At 43.2% G+C, this 20502-nt stretch overlaps 1 protein-coding gene across 4 annotated transcripts in view; it reads right to left on the reverse strand.

Moving 5' to 3' along the window:
- The window catches only part of MYOF (myoferlin), a 172140-nt gene that overhangs the window by 33883 nt on the left and 117755 nt on the right, over positions 1–20502 (reverse strand). For all 4 annotated transcript variants that reach the window (XM_047762378.1, XM_047762376.1, XM_047762377.1 and 1 more), the window contains 11 exons: positions 20375–20489; positions 18562–18667; positions 16527–16672; positions 13246–13419; positions 11642–11750; positions 9918–9995; positions 7646–7827; positions 7393–7551; positions 7171–7269; positions 5628–5789; positions 2969–3134 (listed from right to left, as the gene is read on the reverse strand). In XM_047762378.1, the coding sequence (XP_047618334.1) occupies positions 2969–3134; positions 5628–5789; positions 7171–7269; positions 7393–7551; positions 7646–7827; positions 9918–9995; positions 11642–11750; positions 13246–13419; positions 16527–16672; positions 18562–18667; positions 20375–20489 (1496 nt within the window). The remainder of the gene's footprint in view (positions 1–2968; positions 3135–5627; positions 5790–7170; positions 7270–7392; positions 7552–7645; positions 7828–9917; positions 9996–11641; positions 11751–13245; positions 13420–16526; positions 16673–18561; positions 18668–20374; positions 20490–20502) is intronic.

Below are 20502 nucleotides of genomic sequence, written 5' to 3' on the forward strand. Positions count from 1 at the left end.
TTTTTTCTTTTTTTTCCCCCCCTCAGGCATTTAGCCCAATGCCTGTGCACAGGAAGTGCTGAAAAAAGAATCATGTCAATACACATCTTTATAGGATGTAGGAGTGAGGTTGGGATGGAGGTGGGGGTGGGTAGGAGGCTACACTGGTAGGAGCCTCCTTTTCATGGAATCTGTTTTAAGACACAGAAAAGCCAAGCAGGGTGAATAGTTGCACATTTCAGGGCTGAATTTGCAGCGGCTCATGCTTCTCACAGTGTACATAGAAGGAAAAGGCACACATCTTGGCTTTAGATAATTCCCAGAATATTTGTGGCTCTGGATTTTGGGGTTAGAGCAAGGACTGAGGAGCAGCCTCCAGGCTCACCAGGTTTGGTTCAGCTGAAGGAAGTGCCAAAGCCTCAGCTTGGGATGCGGTGGGGTGAGAGGTACCACGACCCTTTAAGGAAGAAATCATCAGGCAGACATTCAACAGGAGGCCAGAACCCACATAGGACAAACTCTGCTGAGCCAAAAGAACTTTGTGTGTAACCTAGCAATTGACACATTTTTTAGGCACCTGCCATGTGACAGGCTGTGGGCTAGATCATTTACAGACATGATCTCATTTAATCCCTCAAAAATCCTGTAAAAAACATGCATATGTGCCATTATCAAGATTAAAAAACAAACACACTGAAGCTAAGAGAAAGCAAGTCATTTGCTTCAGGTTGAACAATTAATCACAAGTGGAAGAAGTGCTCTAGGTGGGTCTGACCCCAAAGCCTGTGCTTTAACCATGACACCAGAGCAAAGTAAGTGCTCAATACATGTCTGAGAACTGATCATTGGATCACGGGGGAAGCAGAGGAGACTGACATCTATTGAGTATCTGTGATATAAAGTTGCTATGCTGTCTCTTGGGTGCTGTATATCCATGTGGCACCCCCAGATCTATCAGCAGTCTCTATGCATCCCATATAGCACCTCCCTGCCATCCCCCGCAAAAAAAAAACAAAAACAAAAACAAAAAACTACAGCAGCACAGAACAGGACAGCCAGGTGGGCAGGCAGGCATGCCCAAACATGACTGCAGGTAAGTTCCTTCTTAGATTAACAATCTTCAGGCAAACAGAGCCTCAGGGATGGGAGGAAAGTTATTCTGTGTGCTTCCAACATTAGGCCAACCAAACACATTCCTCAACTCTTACTCTTTTACTTCCATTTGGGTTCTGTTTGGCTGTTTTTGGTTTTTTTGTTTGTTTGTTTTTTGTGCCCACGGCATGCAGAAGTTCCTAGGCCAGAGATTGAACCCACACCACAGCAGTGGCCTGAGCCACAGCAGTGGCAACACCAGGTCCTTGAACCTCTAGGCTTCCAGGGAACTCCTCCATTTGGTTCTAAGAAAGTATCAGATTGATCTAAAAGGACAGATTCTGGTCTTGGGAATACTGTGCTCCCCATACTCCATAACAATTTTCCTCTTTAGTGGCTCTTTGAAGCCTTGGTCACATGTCACACTAACTTACGTAGACTCACTAGCCAGGAGATGCTGCCTACCCCTGACCCACAGACACGGTCTGTCCACACAAGAAATCTGGGGGCCAGAGAAAATTTGCAGCCTTTGTACCTTCCTCATGATTTCATATATTTGTATCAAAGAACTTCGCATGAAAGCCGTAGGAAAAACCCTAGGAAAACAGTTTCTCTCCATTAAGTCATCCCAGATAAAAGAATGCCTGCAGTTACATTCATCCTTGTTATTAAAATGTTGCTATTTTAGGCACCATCACTCCGCACAAAACGCTTTGCATGGGAAACTTATGGATAAATGCATGTAGGATTTTTGCTCTCTTGTGACTGGATTTTTCCCCTTTTCTCTGAATCAGAGATTCAGGATCCTCAGACCCACAGAGTAGATGAATTTCAGAGGCTCTGTAAAGTCAACACTAAACCTTATGGAAGATTAAATAGAACTGGTCAGCAACGCAGCTGCTCAAATAGAAGACATCTGCTTCAGTCTTGAGGCTACCAACCATCAGCCGAATAGGGGGGTCAGCCCTTCAAGGGTCTAATCTCCTGAGCTTATGGGCTCTGGGGTCTTATTCACTGATGGGACCCAGTCCCCAGCTCCTAACACAGTCCCTGGCAGGTGGTAAGCTAAAAAGCAAGACATTACTAATAAGCAAGAGCAAAATGCTATTCATTAGTTATTATTTAGTATAGAACTCTAAGGGAAGTATTATGCCCTGCTCTATCACTTACTTATTAGTTATGTGACCTAAGCCCAGGCATTTAAACTCAGCAGGTGTTATTTTTCCCTCAGTGGAGAACAAGGAAATTGTATCTTTCAAATGATATCAAAACAATGTTGTGATGTGTGAATGAGGAGGGACAATAGATGGAAAGCAATTTAAAATAAAAATCCCCAGCTCCCTCAGTGCTCAGAGGGGCCCCCTCTCTCTCCCCATCAAATTATGTATCACACTAAGCTACAATTACCCATTGCCTTTTTTGCTTTTTGTTTTTTTTTTTAGAGCCACACCTGGAGCACATAGACGCTCCCAGGCTAGGGGCCGAATCAGAACATCAGCTGCCGGCCTAGGCCACAGCCACAGCAACGCCAGGGACCAAACCTGCAGGCTCACAGACACTGTCGGGTTCTTAACCTGCTGAGCCACCACGCGAACTGCCATTGCCTTGTTTGTCTTCTCTGCTGGACAATACAAGACATCTTACATTCACTGAGGCGCTGGATACTTAATACGGTAATAGCTTGAGCACTGGGTCCCCCAAATGAGGCCAGGACTCAAGAGGGGCTCTGCCACTTACTAAGGATACTACCCTGGGAAAGTGACACAGTATTGTAAATCAAACTGTTTCCTCAATCTGCAAAATCTGGACAGTGAGTACTTACCTTGAGAAGGTTGTAACGGTTAAATCAGCTCAACAGGAAAAGTCTCGAGATGTGATTTAGAGACTTGCACTTTACCTTTTAGCTGCGGCACAATGTCCTCCTTTCCTGCATAAGGGTCGCAGCGAAAGCGGTCCAGGCGGTCGATGGTGCACTGGCCCACGACGGGCTTGCGCCCAAACTGCCGGTGGTCGATGACCTTGATCACCAGCGGGGGCATGTACAATTCCTCCTTGGGCAAGAACTGGGGGTCACAGAGGGAGGGGTCACTTCTCTGTATAAGACCTGACAAGGGCAGCTTTGCCAATCAACTCCCTCAAAGGGACCAACTCAGGCTCTTTTTGCTGTTGGCAGAGCCCAGGGCACTCGCAGTAAGCAGCACGTTGCAGAAGGCCTGAGCTCTGAGCCTGATGCCCAGGACCAAATCCTGGCATGATCTCAGGGAACTTTTCTATGTCCCAGCAATCTCCTCAGTAATGGTAGGCTTGCAGAATTAATCTATGTGAAATACTTAGGACAGTAACTTAGTACCTGACTCTGCTCTGTAACAAGATGCAAAGTTAGCATTTATTCAGAATTAGTTAAAATTTAGAAATGATTGTGGTAAAACTGAACTTTCCTGGGAAATAACTGTGGCTTGAGAGTCTTTGAGCCTTGGGAGTTTAGGGCCAAAAGGGGATGCTCATTGTTTCTCAATGCCTCCTGGCTGCTCCACATGGAGTCTGGTGGCCTTGGTGACATTGTCTGGTTGGGGGATCCTAGGCTGGTCTCAGGTCTGTCTGGTGCATTTGTGGTTCAGATGATTTCTACCTCCGTCCTTGCTGGGGTCAACTGAACTAGCTTTCCTCATCCCTGCTTACCGAGGCTAGATTCCAGTCTAGAGCTTGGGAGGGGACAAGGATGGGTAGAGTGGCCCAGGGGATCACTCTCGGATTCTGGCTTAGAGCATCCAGGTGGCACTCATCTATACCACCATAGGGGGATGAGCAGGGGCTTTGAAGTTGGAGGGACCTTAAGTCCAAACTCGGACCACCCACTTGCTAGTGGTGTTTCTGTGTGAAATTAACCTCTAAGTTTCCACCAAAGCACACATAAGGGGATGAACATGCCTGCTCTGCAGGACTGAAGACCTAATTCAGGGAGAGAATGCAGCCACCATGGAGCTGTGTGCAGCTGCTGTTGCAATCTCGACAGTCACTGCAGCATAACAGGCAAGGCCTGGCGCTCACTAGGGAACTTGCACAAGGCATTTCCCCCATCTAGGCTTCAGTCTCCTCATCTCTAAGAGAAGTTAAGCCACATGACCCTAGAGTTCAAGAGAGGTCTGCTCAGATGCCAAAGGCAGGAAATGATTGGGGTGGGGAAAGGAATGGGAGGGTCCTATACCTTCCATCCCATCAAAGTGAGGAAATGCCTTTCTTTCCATCTCTCTCTCTCCTTTTTTTTTTTTTTTCTTTTTAGGGCCACATCTGTGGCATATGGAAGTTTCCAGGCTAGGGATCAAATCAGAGTTGCAGCTGAAGCTTATGCTATAGCAACTTGAAATCCAAGTCACATCTGCAACCTATGCTGTGGCTCATAGCAACACCAGATCCTTAAACCCACTGAGTGAGGCCAGGAATTAAACCTGCATCCTCATGGATACTAATCAGGTTCTTAACCTGCTGAGCCACAATGGGAACTCCTCCATCTTCTATATAGTAGAGTAAAATAGATTTTTCTTTTATAAAAAAGTAAGGATTTAACGGCTTTAAAAATGGAAAGACTGGGAATTCCCCAGTGCAATGAGTTAAGGACCCCATGTTGTCACTGCCATGGCATGCGTTTGATCCCTGGGCCCAGAAACTTCTACATGCTTTGGGTGTCACCAAAAAACAAACAAACAACAAAAAAACCCATAACCTTTTCTTGCTCCAAAGCAATCTGGGGTCAATGGCAGAGAACTGTGACCTGTTCTGAGGCTGCCCCATTTCTAATAACCAAAGGGGAAATTTGATGGACAAAGAAGGAGCCATCCAGGGACACCTGGAGGTGGGGCCCCAATCACCCCGTCACTCTCCAGCTACCCCTATCCCAGCCGGCAGTCACTATCTGCAGGGTTCTAGTCCATGGACACCTGTAAGGGCACAGCTGAGGGTTAATATTCTGCTCACGAGGGACTGACCAAGAGCCTGTTGTACAGAGCTGAACAGGTGGGAAGTTTCTTGGAGAAATACACTAGTATCACTCATAGATATTTCTGTGTCACTGGAGCTTTAAGAAATTATCACCATGGTGTGAGAATCTAAGGAGGAAAAGTCATGGACCAGCTGACTACAGAACAGGGTTTTTCTTTTCTTTCTTTTTTTTTTTTTTGTCTTTTCTAGGGCCGCACCTGCGGCATATGGAGGTTCGCAGGCTAGGGGTCTAATCAGAGCTGTAGCCACCGGCCTACACCAGAGCCACAGCAACGCCAGATCTGAGCTGTGTCTGCAACCTACACCACAGCTCATGGCAACACCGGATCCTTAACCCACTGAGTGAGGCCAGGGATCGAACCCATAACCTCATAGCTCCTAGTCAGATTCGTTAACCCCTGAGCCACAATGGGAACTCTGTGGAGCAGGGCTTTTCTATCAGTTGTCAGACTCTGGAAATACATATACATAAATGTGTGTGTGATTTGTATATATTCATTCTTCAGGTACAATTCAGTTATTCAACAGGCATGGACTATTACAGAGTCTTGATACTGTACCACTTTCATGAAGAGAACAGAACTTGGAAAGTTGGGCGTCTTCTTAAGGTTTTTGATCACCACTGATTCTACCCGTTCCCCTCCACACTCCACAATGAGGCTGGGGGATGTGACAGATGCCATCTGGTAATTCTTCATATTTCTTAAGCCCCACGCTAGAATCTAAGAAAACAATGTAAAGAGAAGGGAAGAAATCCAAAAATAATATTCAAAAGTAAGAAATTCTTTTTTTTTTTTATTTTATTTATTTTTTCCGCTGTACAGCATGGGGACCAAGTGACACTAGAAACTCTTTCTTAATAACTGGCAAATTCTTTAAGATTGACTTGTGCAGATTTGCCCAACATCTCTGACAGTGTTAGCCTACAGAGCCTGGGGGTCATACAGAGAGGATGCTTTTGCCCCTGTCCTTCTCCTGAGCCACTCGCTATAAAACAGAACCATTAACAAGGCAGGGATCAGCCCTGGCTGCACCATATCACAGGTCTGAGGACTCTGGCCAGTTAGTAACCTCCTTCTGTCTCATCTGCAAATGAAGCTGAGAGCATTACCTATCATAGGGTGATTCTGAGGACCAAGTGTAAACTTAACACAGTGTCTGACATGTGAGCCTTCAAATACAAGAGCTATTAACCTAAGTACCCATCAATAGATGAATGGAGAAAGAAGTTGTGGTACACATCGACCACAGAATACTATTTAGCCATAACGAAGAACAAAATCTTGCCATTTGCAGCAACATGAATGGACTTGGGGGGGCATGATGCTAAGTGAAATGTCAGAAAAGGACATACAGCATGATATCACTTATATGTGGAATCTAAAAAATATAACAGATGAGTGAATATTTATTAACAAAAAAAGAAGCCAACTCACAGAGAACAAACTAGTGGTTCACTGGTGGGGGGAGGATGGACAGTATGGGGGGATGGGGAGGGGGCGGTACTAACTACTGGGTATAAGACAGGCTCCAAGGATATACTGTAGAACATGGGGAGTGTAGCCAATATTTTTAATAACTGTAAATGGAGTGGAACATGTAAAAATTGTATTTAAAAAACAAATTTTAAAAAAAGACAGCTACTACTGAAAGCCATCTTCCTCAGTCTTAGCAAGCAAGCCTGAGAACAGAAATCTCCAGCTGCTTGCCTGGACAAGGGAGGAGACCTCAGTAGCAGACAGAACACCCTCCATCAAGCTTCTCATACCTGTTCTGACAGTCCAACCTGTCACCATTCCCCCTACCCCTTCCCTCTCTCCACCTCCCTCTCAGGTCTCCTTTCTCTGTGCATCTGGACACACTGCCCTGAGTCTGATCCTTCTCTCCCAGTTCTCCAGCTGACCCAAGAAACTTAGAAATCCACGGGCTCCCAGTATGAGAACTCTAGATCTCCTCAGGAATGTTGGGACTGAGTTGTTCAATTTCGTTTTTTGGGACAAATTCTACAGGACACTGGAGACAGCAAGAGAATATGCAGTAAGATTCCAGTTCCATAGCCACATCCATTTGACTGGATCCATAAAAACAGAGCAAGACGCTTACCTCAATAGCAGTGAGCTGGACCACAGGCCTGATGCCCTGGGGGACCATGTACAGATTTGGGGCCCTTTGTGAGGGAAGAATGGGAAGGTTGGAGCCATCCTGTGAAACAAACATGGGAATGTTAGTGCCTCCCTTTAGGTCAAGTAAAGGGCACTTGGCTTGTTAACAGATGTTTTAAGAAGCAACTCTGAAAAAATTCATCCGTGAGCTCTCAATACGTACCTTGTGCCTCAGAATCAGCTCTGCAGTTACAAGGACATCCCCACAGGCCTTGTCTCCATTCATTACTGGGTACCAGAGAAGTTTGGGCGTGATGTCCATCTCTGAGTTTAGTTTCACCAGAGGAGAGCACAGGCTTCGACCTAAAAATTCATCTTTGCCCTAGAGAAACAAGCAATCCTTAAACTTCCCTGACCACCGTCCCTATAAACTTCCATCACCCCCTAAGCCATCTTAGAAATTCTAAATTACCTACCACTTGGTCACTGTCAAAAAGTTCGATGACAACTTTGGGGGGGTTTTGTAGGACTGTTTGGGGTTCCCCATAGATTTCAATTTCATCAAATATAATGGTTTGGTCCCATGTGGGATTCAGAGTTGAGTGGATGATCTCAGTGGTTTTGCTTCGATGAAGGAAGGAGACATGAGCATATGGATCTAAAACAGAAAAAGAGAGTCAGAGGAGGGCTATGGCTGACGCCTGAAATGGTAAGACTCCTGGAAGAAAATATAGGGAAGCTCCTTGACATTTGCTGGGCAATGATTCTTTTGAATTTTGACACCAAAAGCAAAGGCAACAAAAGCAGAAATAATCAAGTAGGATTAGATCAAACTAACAGGTTCTGCACAGCAAAAGAAATCATCAACAAAATGAAAGGCAACCTATGAGTGAATAAAGAAAAAATACACATACACACTGGACTATCATTCAGCCTTAAAAAAAAAAAAAAGGAAGTCCTGGAGTTCCTACTGTGGTGCCGTGGGTTAAGGATCTGGCATTGCCACAGCTATGGTAAATTGCCGCTGTGGCTTGGATTCAATCCCTGGCCCAGGAACTTCCATATGTGTGGTTGCGGCCATTAAAAAAAAGAAGAAGGAAGTTCTACCATTGGTGACAACATGGATGAACCCGGAGGACATTACGTTAAATGAGCCAGACAGACAGAGAGAGAGAAATACCAGATGGTATCCCTTCTACATGGGATCAAAACAAAACAAGTCAAAATCATAGAAACAGAGAGTAGAATGGTGGTACCGGGGGCTGAGGGCAGGGAAATGGGGAGAACTTAGTAAAAGAGTATAATTTTCACCAATAAGATGAATAAGGTCTGAGGATCTAAGGTATAGCATGGTGACTACAATTAACACTAACGTATATCTGAAATTTGCTAAGCGAGTAGAATTGTTCTTTCTCTCTCTCTCTCTCACACACACAAACAGGTAACTATGTGAGGCAATGAATGTGTTAATTGTGGGAATCCTTTCACAATGTGTACGTATATCAAATCATCACATTGTACACTTTAAATATATTACAACTTCACTTGTCAACTATATCTCAATAAGGCTGAAAAATACAAGAAAGAGAAAGTAATCCATTTCTTCTCCATGCTAAGTAATTTCCCCAAACCTTTTTGCAACTGCTTGGGAGCTGACTTACAGAGCAATACTCCAATATCTAACTTGAAGCTTTTGCATAAGCCAAAAGGACGCTTGGCTTTAGCATTGTAGCATCTCCCGAATGGGATTCCATGCTTTCCCCTGATTATCTCTTCTCTCTCAAACTTCAAGGAATGTGCTTAGTTTTATGCAAAGTTACTTAAGAAATTAACTAACTTTTAATGATTGCGTGCCCCCTGGTGGTGAATACTCAAAATGTCTTCAAAAGCCATGTTGGAGATGTGTATTACAGAGACAATCTTCCACCTGCTTTAATTTGTCAGAAAAGGAAATCATTCACAAACGCTGGATAATATCAGTGCTCGGAACACACCTCACAATTGATGTGAGCGTGCCAGAATGTCAGGCAACTGTTCTTGGAGTGGCTTCTATAGGAGGCTCCAGGAAGCTCTCTGCTTCCTGAATGGAAGTGGAATGCTCCCCATTACAGCTCAGGGAGCCCCAGACTATTCATGGTCCCACCAACCACAGCACAAATCTCCCAGCGGCAGGTGCCCAGAACCTTCCTCTGAGAACCAATCCAAAAGCAACAAAACCAGGTGGGGTGTCACTGTGAGGGGGTGATGAAGCCTCATGGTTTGATGGTGCTGGGAATTTGGGGAGCAGGCAGCAGTGAAGGTTAAGATGGACTTCAAGGTAGGGGAATGGGTGAACTGGTGATCTTTGATCTTTGGTCAACTTAAGAAAACTACAAAATATACATATATAAAAGTCTTGACTTACCAATCCACCCAAGAGGCCAGGGGTGAAAACACAGCTACATATATAAAAAGAAAGCAGAAACTCTTTTCTTCTCAATTTTTTTTTAATCACTTAATCAGTTAATGATTATTAGTACTAAAAGACCATGTATCTTCTCAGCAACTATGCTCAACACACTCAGCAATTATCTAATGACCGAGCAATTGACCTCATGCATATCAAACTAATCTCAACGTAGAAAGGCTTTTTGTTGTGAGAAAGAACTAAAAGCATCCACTTGATGAAGAGCAGACTCAAGCTAGCCTGCTGTGCAATAATGTGTGAGATGGAGTTTTTTTGTTGCTGTAGTTTTTTTTTTCCTTTACCTGAAAAGCTATCCTTGTCTAGAGCCATGAGGTTTCTGGCTTGATAGATATAGCAGCGTAGATGGTAGATGTAGACTCCTAAAAAGAACAGGATGGAGGTTACTTACAAGAAATGGAACACTGTAGACTGCTATTTTTCTATGTGGAGATGATACATGTTTCAGATACATGGGTTACCCAAATCTATTTCCCCATGGTCAAAAACGCATGTAATGGTGATGATGTGTCTTCCTAAAGTAGTTCTGCTTCTTGCGAAATTAAACGTATTTTAAAAATACTACAAGGAGTTCCTGTCGTGGCTCAGTGGTTAAGGAATCCGACTAGGAACCATGAAGTTGCGGGTTCGATCCCTGGACTTGCTCAGTGGGTTAAGGATCCAGCGTTGCTGTGAGCTGCGGTGTAGGTTGCAGATGCGGCTCAGATCCTGTGTTGCTGTGGCTGTGGCGTAGGCCGGCGGCTACAGCTCCGATTTGACCCCTAGCCTGGGAACCTCCATATGCCATGGGAGCAGCCCAAGAAATGGCAAAAAGACAAAAAATAAATAAATAAATAAATAAAAAATAAAAATACTACAAAAAGACAAAAAAATAATAAAAAATAAATAAAAATAAATAAAAATACTACAATGCAAGTGTCAACCAGGAGAATATATTCCTGGTACAAGCTGCCTGGATTTAGGGTACTGCTTGACATCACTGACCTTTAAAATGACACTGACTCTGCAGAAATTGTAGAAATAGGGCCTTCTATACCATTTCAGCACCAGACCTAAGAAATCATTATCTGCTAAACGTTTCTCTGATATTTCAAAGTCTTTATACTCCTTATTCTTATGATGTTAGTGCATATACGACCCTTCCTGCTACACTATCCCCTCTACTTGCCCATGCAAAGCCACCTAATTGGAGAGACAGTAGAGCATTGAGATTCACTCCACAGATTCTGGGAATTAGACTGCTTGAGTTCAAATCTTGTCTTTGCTGCTTTCATGCTGTAAGATCTTGGACAAGTTATTTAATCTTCCTGCACCTTGATTTCCTCACCTGTAAAACTGAGAATAATAATAGTACCTGCCTTCCAGGGTTGTTACAAGAATTAAACAAGTTAATATATGTGCAGTGCCTGGCACATGCTAGACTTCTATGAGTATTCATTATTACTACTGCAGAGACCTGCCTCATTCTAAAATTCCTGCAGGTTATCATTGAAACCAAGAGTTTCCATTGTGGCACAGTGGAAAGGAATACATAGTATACATGAGGTTGCAGGTTCAATCCCTGGCTTTGCTCAGTGGGTTAAGGATCCGGTGCTGCTGTGAGCTGTGGTGTAGGGTTGCAGATGTGGCTTGGGTCTGACATTGCTGTGGCTGTGTCAGCTGAAGCTCTGATTCAATCCCTAGCCTGGGAATTTCCAAATGCTGCAGGTGTGGCCTCAAAAAGAAAAAAAAAAAAAATTCATTGAAATTAAACAAACTTATCAATCTTTTTTCCTAATTAATATAATCTTTGGGGGAAGCTTAATGGACAGAACAAGTACATATCAGGCAGATCATGTTAAAATCAGTGATTTGACCACCCTCTACCCCAAATATAATTTCTCCACCAAGTGAAGAAAATGAAAGCCATGTTTGCATAAAGGGGTTTCCATCATACTTGATGATTTGAAGAGTTTTCTTGTGACAAAAGTGATAAAGTGAAATTCACAAATACATATTTAAAACTTACTGTCAAAGTTACAGGAAACAATGGGAGTGTTTGCTCCAAACACGGTGGTGGCGCTGTGCTTCTGTTTTTCTGAACTCTTTTCATCTCCATCCTCTGTAGTGTCTGCACCCTAAAATAAGAGGCAGGAAAACCAATGAACAATGCCTAAAAACAAAGGGGCAAGAATTACAAATGGAGTGGGCTCTTTTTTTTTTTTTTTTTTCCATAGCCGCACCCACGGCAGATGGAAGTTCCTGGGCTACTAATTGAATCCAGGCTGCAGGTACAACCTATGCTGGATCCTTTAACCCACTGCCCTGGGCCAGGGATTGAACCCACACCTCTGCAGCAACCCAAGCCACTGCAGTTTGGTTCTTAACCCATTGTGCCACAGTGGGAACTCCTCGACTGGTTGTTTGGTTTTTTTTGTTTTGTTTTGTTTTTCAAATTGTACAGTGGCATTGTTTAATTGTAATCATCATAAATTCTTTGTTGGAGAGGAAATCAGAATCAGATGTAAGACTTAAGCATTCCAGGACTGGTTGTTTTTAAAAGAGATTTTCTTCATCCAATCACTCCATTTTTATTTTTATTTAATTTTTAAATTTTTTTGTCTTTTTAGGGCAACACCTGTGGCATATGGAAGTTCCCAGACTAGGGGTCGAATCGTAGCTGCAGCTACTGGCCTACACCACAGCCACAGCAATGCCAGATCCAAGCCAAGTCTGCAACCTACACCATAGCTCATGGCCATGCCAGATCTTAACCCACTGAGCGAGGTCAGGGATTGAACCTGCGTCCTCATAGATACTAGTTGGGTTCGTTATCACTGAGCCATAATGGGAACTCCCCCAATCACTCCATTTTTAAAGATGAATAAAGCCCAGGACAGCAAGTGACTGTCACTTAGCTGGACGTTGACAGAGCAGGAGGTCAAATCCAGCCCTTCTACCTCAAGGCCAGGTTTACCAAACCCTGGGCCTGAAGAAAAAAACAAGGAAGAGCATAAAGGAGATGGAAAAAGAGCAACGGCAGAACAGAGAAGGGTTGGTGCATAGAAGTATAAAATAGGTTGTGTCTAAAGACAAATTTCCAATAATGGTCCCTGACCACCACATTGTTTTAGATCAACCACTTCCATTTTCTCATTCATTCCCTCCAACTTTCTGCTTTCTTTCCTCCCTGCCTTTTTATGGTGCTTCTCTATGAACAGTTCTCTAATTTTATGAGCCATCCTTCTGTTTTCCTCCCCCTCACATCTGGATATTTAACTTTCTTGGTCTGTTGAACAGTTGTAGTTTCCAAGATATGAGCCAAAGAACCTATGTCTGGGATGTTAACAGATGTCACCTGAAGCAAAGGTTTTGGAACAGATATATTTGGAAAAGGCTAGAAGAAACAACATTCAACAGGTGTGTCTGTAGACGGGCTTCTCAGAGCCTTTCACATATTAATGGTCTATGCATTCTAGAATTATTGTGCACCTAGGATGTGTGGCTTTCTCCCAAATTATGTGCTGTCTTATAGTACTGGAGGGACCCCTACGGCGTCTGTGGTGTTATATCCAACACTTGCGTGTTTTCCCTCTGCCAATATCATTTGAGTTTTGGCTCCTTATTACTTACAAGGGCCCCTTCGAGTTTAAAGATGGCGGCTGCACCATGCGTTTCTGAAGGAGCCATTTTTCTCCTCCAGCGTCTGCGGCGAAAGGTATCTGAACTACGCTGTTTCCAGTGAAATTTCCAGCCAATTAAAGACGCATATTCCCAGCCGTCCCGGTCTTCAAGTGCTTCCATGGCCTGAAACAGAAAGTAAAACATTAAATGGTAATAACCCTAACAACAACCTTCCTCATACTGATGAAGTGGATTAATCTGATCAAGCAACAAATAGCTAAGGCAAATCTACTCTGTGCCAAGCGCTGTGCTGGGAGCAGGGACACAGCAAAGAACAAAACAGACGGGCTCTCTGCCCTTGCAGAGCTGATGACTGTGGGGTGACAGAGAGATAAGCAGGCAATTAAAGGGAAATGAGATGTCAGCCATAAAAAACGAGGCAATGCCATTCGCAACAGTCATGGATGTAACTAGAGATTTTCATACTAAGTGAAGTCAGAAAGAAAAAGACAAATCCCATATGATATCACTTGTATGTGGAATCTAAAATATGGCACATATGAACCTATCTATGAAACAGAGACAGACTCAAGGACAAGGAAAAAAGACCTAGGCTTGCCAATGGGGAGAGGGGGAGAGAGAGGAATGGATGAGGAATTTGGGGTTAGAGGATGCGAACTATTACACTTAGAATGGATAAGCAGTGAGTCCTACTATATAGCATAGGGAACTATATCCAATTTCTTGAGCTAGAACATGATGGAAAAGAATATAAAAAAGAATATGTATATATATGTATGTCTAAATGAATCACTTTGCTGTACAATAGAAATTGGCACAATGTTTAAATCAACTATACTTAATAAAAAATAAAATTTAAAATAAGAACATAAAAAGTGAAATAAGGTATTGCCAAGGTGGTGGCTGTACCAACAGGAAGGGGCACCTTATTCTGGCTGAGGGGGGAGTGAGAGGGTAAAGCAGATAGATTCTTCTCCAAATTGCTTTCTATTTTCTCACTTCATTAGCTCATAAGAATATTGCTACTGTGATATAGTTTGGAAAACATTATCTCCGTTTCATAAAGAAGGGAAAACATTTTACCATGCTCCCCAGGGTTTAAGTGTCTTGCCAAGCTAATAGCTTCTATAGCTAATAATTAATAAATGGGGGTATAGTACTTCTGTCATTGCTAGCTTTATTTCCATATAAATTATCTCAGAGTGCCTCCTGTGTGACAGGGATTATGTTAAGAGCTAAGGAAGCAGTGAAGAAAAAGACAGGGTCCTTGCCCTCACACAGCTGACATTTTAGTGGTGGAATTTTTTTTTTCGTCTTTTTGTCTTTTCCAGGGCCGCACCCATGGCATATGGAGATTCCCAGGCTAGGGGTCTAATCAGAGCTGTAGTCGCCAGCCTACGCCAGAGCCATAGTAATGTGGGATCCAAGCTTTGTCTGTGACCTATACCACAGCTCATGGCAACGCCGGATCCCTAACCCACTGAGCAAGGTCAAGTATCAAACCCACAACCTCAAGGTTCCTAGTCGGATTTATTAACCACTGAGCCACGACGCGAACTCCATAGTGGTGGAAATTTTATGTGAATATCTTAAAAGTACGAATAGATTGAGTAGATTTAAAATAATACAGAATAATATTTAGGATCTCAGCAATAAGAGCACCATGCAAGTTATTACTATTGTCAGGGCTATTTTTCCAACTTTGAATAAACAGAAAATCCCGGTCAAACACAACCCTGTAACGGACCCTCCAGCAGTGTTACTAGTGGCACTGAAATACTTCATGTGGCCAGGAGTGAGGCGGGGAACATGATCAAAGTCTCAGCAACATTCTTTGGTAGAACTGGGCCATGCTTCCAGTCTTCTGACTTGGGTGGCCAGTGTTCTCTCCACTTCACTTTGGTCTCCTCATGTGGAGGGAGAGAGTCAAGGGCCTCTAGAAATATCGGGATAGGGATGATTGCAAAACAAATGTTCATTCATCAGCTCATTCGTCCCACTCCATTGTTTATTAGGAACAAGTTCCTGAGCTAGCACGAAGGCTACAAAGATGGAACCACAGAAGAACCAAGAAGCTCACTGTCTAATAAAAGGTCACTTTATCACATCTACGACGAGTCAGGCACTTTGTGGAAGAGAAAGGGTTCCTATATGGAATGAGCTTAACCTGGGTTCAAACACCCTATCTCTTAGTAGACACAGGGTCTAAAGTAAATCCATGAAACCTCTGAGCATGATCTATAAAACGGGAATAAAATTCAGATTTTGTGGATTGTAGACGATGCATATTATTACAGAAGGCACATAAAACATGCCACTTATTATTGTTTTTTTGTTTGTTTGTTTGTTTTTCAGGGCCGCACCCATAGCATATGGAGGTTCCCAGGCTAGAGGTCAAATTGAATCAGAGCTATAGCCACTGGCCTACACCACAGCCACAGTCATGCCAGAATGGAAATTCGTCTGCCACCTACACCACAGCTCACGGCAACACTGGATCCTTAACTCACTGAGTGAGGCCAGGGATCAAACCTGCGTCTTCATGGATGCTAGTCAGATTCGTATCCACTGAGCCATGACGGAAACTCCGGCCACTTATTATTGTTATATGAGTATGCTTGTTCCACTCATTTTATTATTATTCCATTTACGCCTATAAAATACCCTAACTAAATAGATGCAAACTATTGCCTCTGGAATGGATAAGCAAGGAGATCCTGCTGCATAGCACTGGGAACTAGATTTAGTCATTTATGATGGAGCATGATGGAGATAATGTGAGAAAAAGAATGTACATATGTATGTGTGACTGGGTTACTTTGCTGTACAGTAAAAAATTGACAGAACGCTATAAATCAGCTATAACAGAAAAAATAAAAATCCTTTAAAAGTAAAATAACCTAACTAGATGCAAGGTATTATACCCACTTCGCAGATTAAGAAAGTAAATGAAGTCAGGATTTGAATTCTTAGGTGTCTTGTTCCAAGTCCTGAGCTATTGCTACCAAAATAATTTCCATCATTGCCCCTTGAGTGGTTCTCACTATTTATACTGCTCCAGAAGCACCTGGAAGACTTACTAGTTGGAACCCAGAATGATTTAGAGTTCCTAAATCAGTAGGTTTGCAGGGGGAGGGGAGACACAATTTGAGAAGCTTGAGCAGGGCATCAGGCCCTTTATAGGCAAATGGTTTCCACAGAAATAGCCTAGTTAACAGGGGGTTCTGTGTGATCAGTCCCCCCCTGCCTTTCCCCATCGCCCCTCTTACCTTTGCAGTACTTGAAGTGCTTTGTGCTAAATCTTTCTTGCGTTTTCGGACCAGCCTTCGCCGTCTATGGGTATGATACATTTTCTCCGCTGCAACCCAGGATTTGGGCTTATTATCAGGAGGAATGGTAATTCCATACTCCCAGCCTGGAACAGAGTTTGAATGGTTAGTCAAAGGAGATCCATTTGCCAGACTGCCAAAGAAAGTTCCCGGAGGCATTTAGTCACTCTCTGCTCCCCAAATTCTCCACTGTCTGACTGAATGCCATCACTTCTTTCACTTTGCTACAATCACCCAAACTGAACACAGCCCTCCCTATTCCCCTGGCTCCCTCTTCAAAAAGCTTCCTTTGCGGTCACGGGCTTCTCCTCCACGTTTCTTTTTTTTTTCCTCTTTTTTTAGGGCCACACCCATGGCATATGGAGGTTTCCGGGATAAGGGTCAAATCAGAGCTGAAGCTGCCAGCCTACCCCACAGTCACAGCAACACCAGATCCGAGCCACGTTTGTGACCTACACCACAGCTCACAGCAACTCCAGATCCCTAACCCACTGAGTGGGGCCAGGGATCAAACCCGAGTCCTCATGGATACTAGTCGGGTTCATTACTGCTGAGCCACAACAGAAACTCCACATTTGTACTTTAAAGCACAATACAAGAGGCAGATGGGGAGAATGACCAAGGATATGGCCTATGTAGTTAACAGCTTGGGTTCAAATACAGCACCACCACATGCTGGCTGTTTACTTAAACAGTTTCTTGCAAGTGGAGATCCCATCGTGGCGCAGCAGAAGCAAATCTGACTAGGAACCAAGAGGTTGTGGGTTCGATCCTTGGCCTTGCTCAGTGGGTTAAGGATCTGGTGTTGCCATGAGCTGTGGTGTAAGTTGTAGATGTGGCTCGGATCTGGTGTTGCTGTGCCTCTGGCGTAGGCTGGCAGCAACAGTTCTGATTAGACCCCTAGCCTTGGAACCTCCATATGCCATGGGTGAGGCCCTAAAAAGACAAAAGACAAAAAAAAAGTTTCTCGCAAGTTAGTAAACCTGTGTGTGGTGCAATTTCCCCAGCATAAAGGTAAAATATATTTTCTTTAAAAGAATTGATCAAAATAATGCATGCAAAGCACTAGGACCATGATTAGCATATAGTTTATACTAAAGGTTTATTATTATAAGGCCTGGTGTGTGCATCAAGATCATCAAGAAACTTATAGCTTATTTGAAATCTTCTTTACCAGTGCTAGTCCTTCCTGTGCACTACTCCATCTCATAAGAAATAAAAAACCAGGAGTTTCTGTTGTGGTTCACAGGGTTATAAACCTGACTAGTATCCACGAGGAGGCAGGTTCGATCCCTGGCCCGGCTCAGTGGGTTAAGGATCCAGCATTGCCGCGAACTGCGACTCTGATCCCAAGTTGCTGTGGCTGTGGCATAGGCTGGCAGCTGCAGCCCCAATGTGACCCTTATCCTGGGAACATCCACATGCTGTGAGTGTGGCCCTAAAAAAGCAAAAAAATTAATTAATTAAAAATTTTTCTCTTTTGATAATTCTAAACATTCCAGTTCCTTAACCTTATTATTCATAGAAAAGGATAAACATTACCAGAAGCTATGTCAATAATCAACATTTTCTCTGAAGAAGAGGATTTTTAAGGCATTTTACTGTTTGTCTTCTGAGCTAGGGGATCCCTGTGTGTGGTGACCCCACAGAGGGTAGGATGTGGTTAGAATAGGGAAAATCCAAACACCAGTTCCCTCTCAAATTCTCATGCTGGACCCCCAGCATCTCAAAGTCCAGCTACCTGGTGCCCTGTTACTTTGTATCCTTCGTTCTTGATGCCTCCCACTCCACCCCCACCCCCAACCTATCCAATCACATTCTTGTCCTTCAGATTTTGCATATGAATAGTCACAGGTGACACCACAGGACCTGGTTGTCTGAGACCAACAGGAGTGAGGGCTCCTCCCTCCCAAGGAAACTTTACTACGTTAACCAAGTCCTTGCTGCAGGTCAGGTACTAGATCTCAATTGTTACCTCTCTCGTCCACTGCACGATTTATGTCATAGACCCATGCGTCATCTTCCCATTCCCAACCTGGAGGGCAAGTGAGCTCGCTGGGTGATGCTGCCTTATCACCATTCTTTAAAAAAACAAACAAACAAAACACAACAAATGAAGAGAAAGAAGCCATAGTGTTAAATAAGATGCAAAAGCTGAAATAGGATTCATTGCACTTATCTATGAGATCACATGCTAATTTAGATACCAACACAGGTGTCAAACTTTCTCAGAAAAATCTCTAATCTTTTTTTTTCTTTTCTTTTTTGTCTTTCTGTCTTTTCTAGGGTCGCACCCGCAGCATGTGGAGGTTCCCAGGCTAGGGGTCTAATGTGAGCTTTAGCCACCAGCCTCCGCCACAGCCATAGCAACACCAAAATCTCTAATCTTTATTTACCTACAATTGCTATACACTAACTAGTTTTTGTTGTTGTTGTTGTTTCAGAATACTTTGTTTCCACTTTGAGGGACTATGATATGTTAAACCATTGGAACTGTTTTCGTAGGTTAAATATCAGCAATTTCATAGGGTTCAGCTTAATATGAAATGAAGCAATGCTATGAGCAGCTATATTAGAAAGACCCCACAGAGCAGGATGAAGCATGAAAAACACATGTTTTCAAGTATGGGGTAAAGCTACTGGAGGTCGTAGATGCTAAACATGTGAGACTGACAAGGTCTTTGTTAAATACTGACTTAAATTCTGTATTAAAAGTTATGAAAAAAGTTCATAATAAAGGAGGTCCATAGCGTACAGAAGACTAGTCAGCTTTACTCTAACATTGTGTAACTTGAAATAACAGGATACCATCTATTCATATATTCAGAAAGATATAAAAGTAGGATGGTATCTAGAAAAACAGCCCTCTACTATGCTGTTTCTGGAAATATAAATTTGTACAGCCTCTTTGAAAACAGTTTGGCAGTATGTGTCAAAATGTTATATGCCTTGAAATCTTGACCAAACCAATGCAGGGACCACTCCTACCAACAAATGTTCCTAAGTGAATAAAAATGTATATATAATGATGTTCACTGTTACACTGTTTGCAAAAAACAAAGACCAGGAATTCCCTTATGGTGCAGCAGGTTAAGGACCCAGTGTTGTCCTTAACCACTGGTGGCTGCTGTGGTGCAGGTTCCAACCCCTGGCCTGGGAACTTCCACATGCCATGGGCATGGCCAAAGCCAAAACAAAACAGACTGGGGAAAAAGAAAATCCTAAATGTCCCCAAGGACAAGATTAGTTAAGTAAATTATGGGAGGGGTGCATATAATAAAACACTCTGCAGGCATTTTTTTTTTAAGGCTCATAGATCTACATGTATCAATATCAAAAGATGTGCAAGATGCAGCATCATGTGAAAACAACAAGTTGTAAAACTGTGCCTACAACACAATTCTATTCTGTGGGGGAAAAAAAGAAGTTATATATTTGTATAGGAATAGGAAACTACTATCACTGGTTATCTCTGGGGGGTGGGGTGGGATTTACTTTTCATTTCCTTTTATGCTGTTTGAATACGCTAAAGACATGAGCATTCAATTTGTCATGATTTAAAAAACCAGTTAGATAAATATTTACAGTAAAAGAATTTGCCCAACCCAACACCTAGTTAAGTGGGCCCCATGTCTTTTCTTTAAGAAATAATTACAGATGTACTCTGGAGGCTTAAATTACAGGCAGAAGGCTGTTCAGAGCATGAGATGGAGCAGAAGAGCCCAGCCTTGTGGTTGGTGGATTCACAGACCTCCCGCAGGAGGGCTTATCCCAGGAGCCGGGCTCACCGCATCCGTGTAAGTGTCCTCTGCCGGCTTCCATTCGCCCCCAGGGTAGCGGCTCTCATTCTGATACACTTCATCTGTGAACTCCGTGTGACCCGCATCTGCCTCGGTCAGCAAGCTGCGGAGGAGGA

This window comes from Phacochoerus africanus, chromosome 15, assembly GCF_016906955.1.
Source record: "Phacochoerus africanus isolate WHEZ1 chromosome 15, ROS_Pafr_v1, whole genome shotgun sequence".
NCBI lineage: Eukaryota > Metazoa > Chordata > Mammalia > Artiodactyla > Suidae > Phacochoerus > Phacochoerus africanus.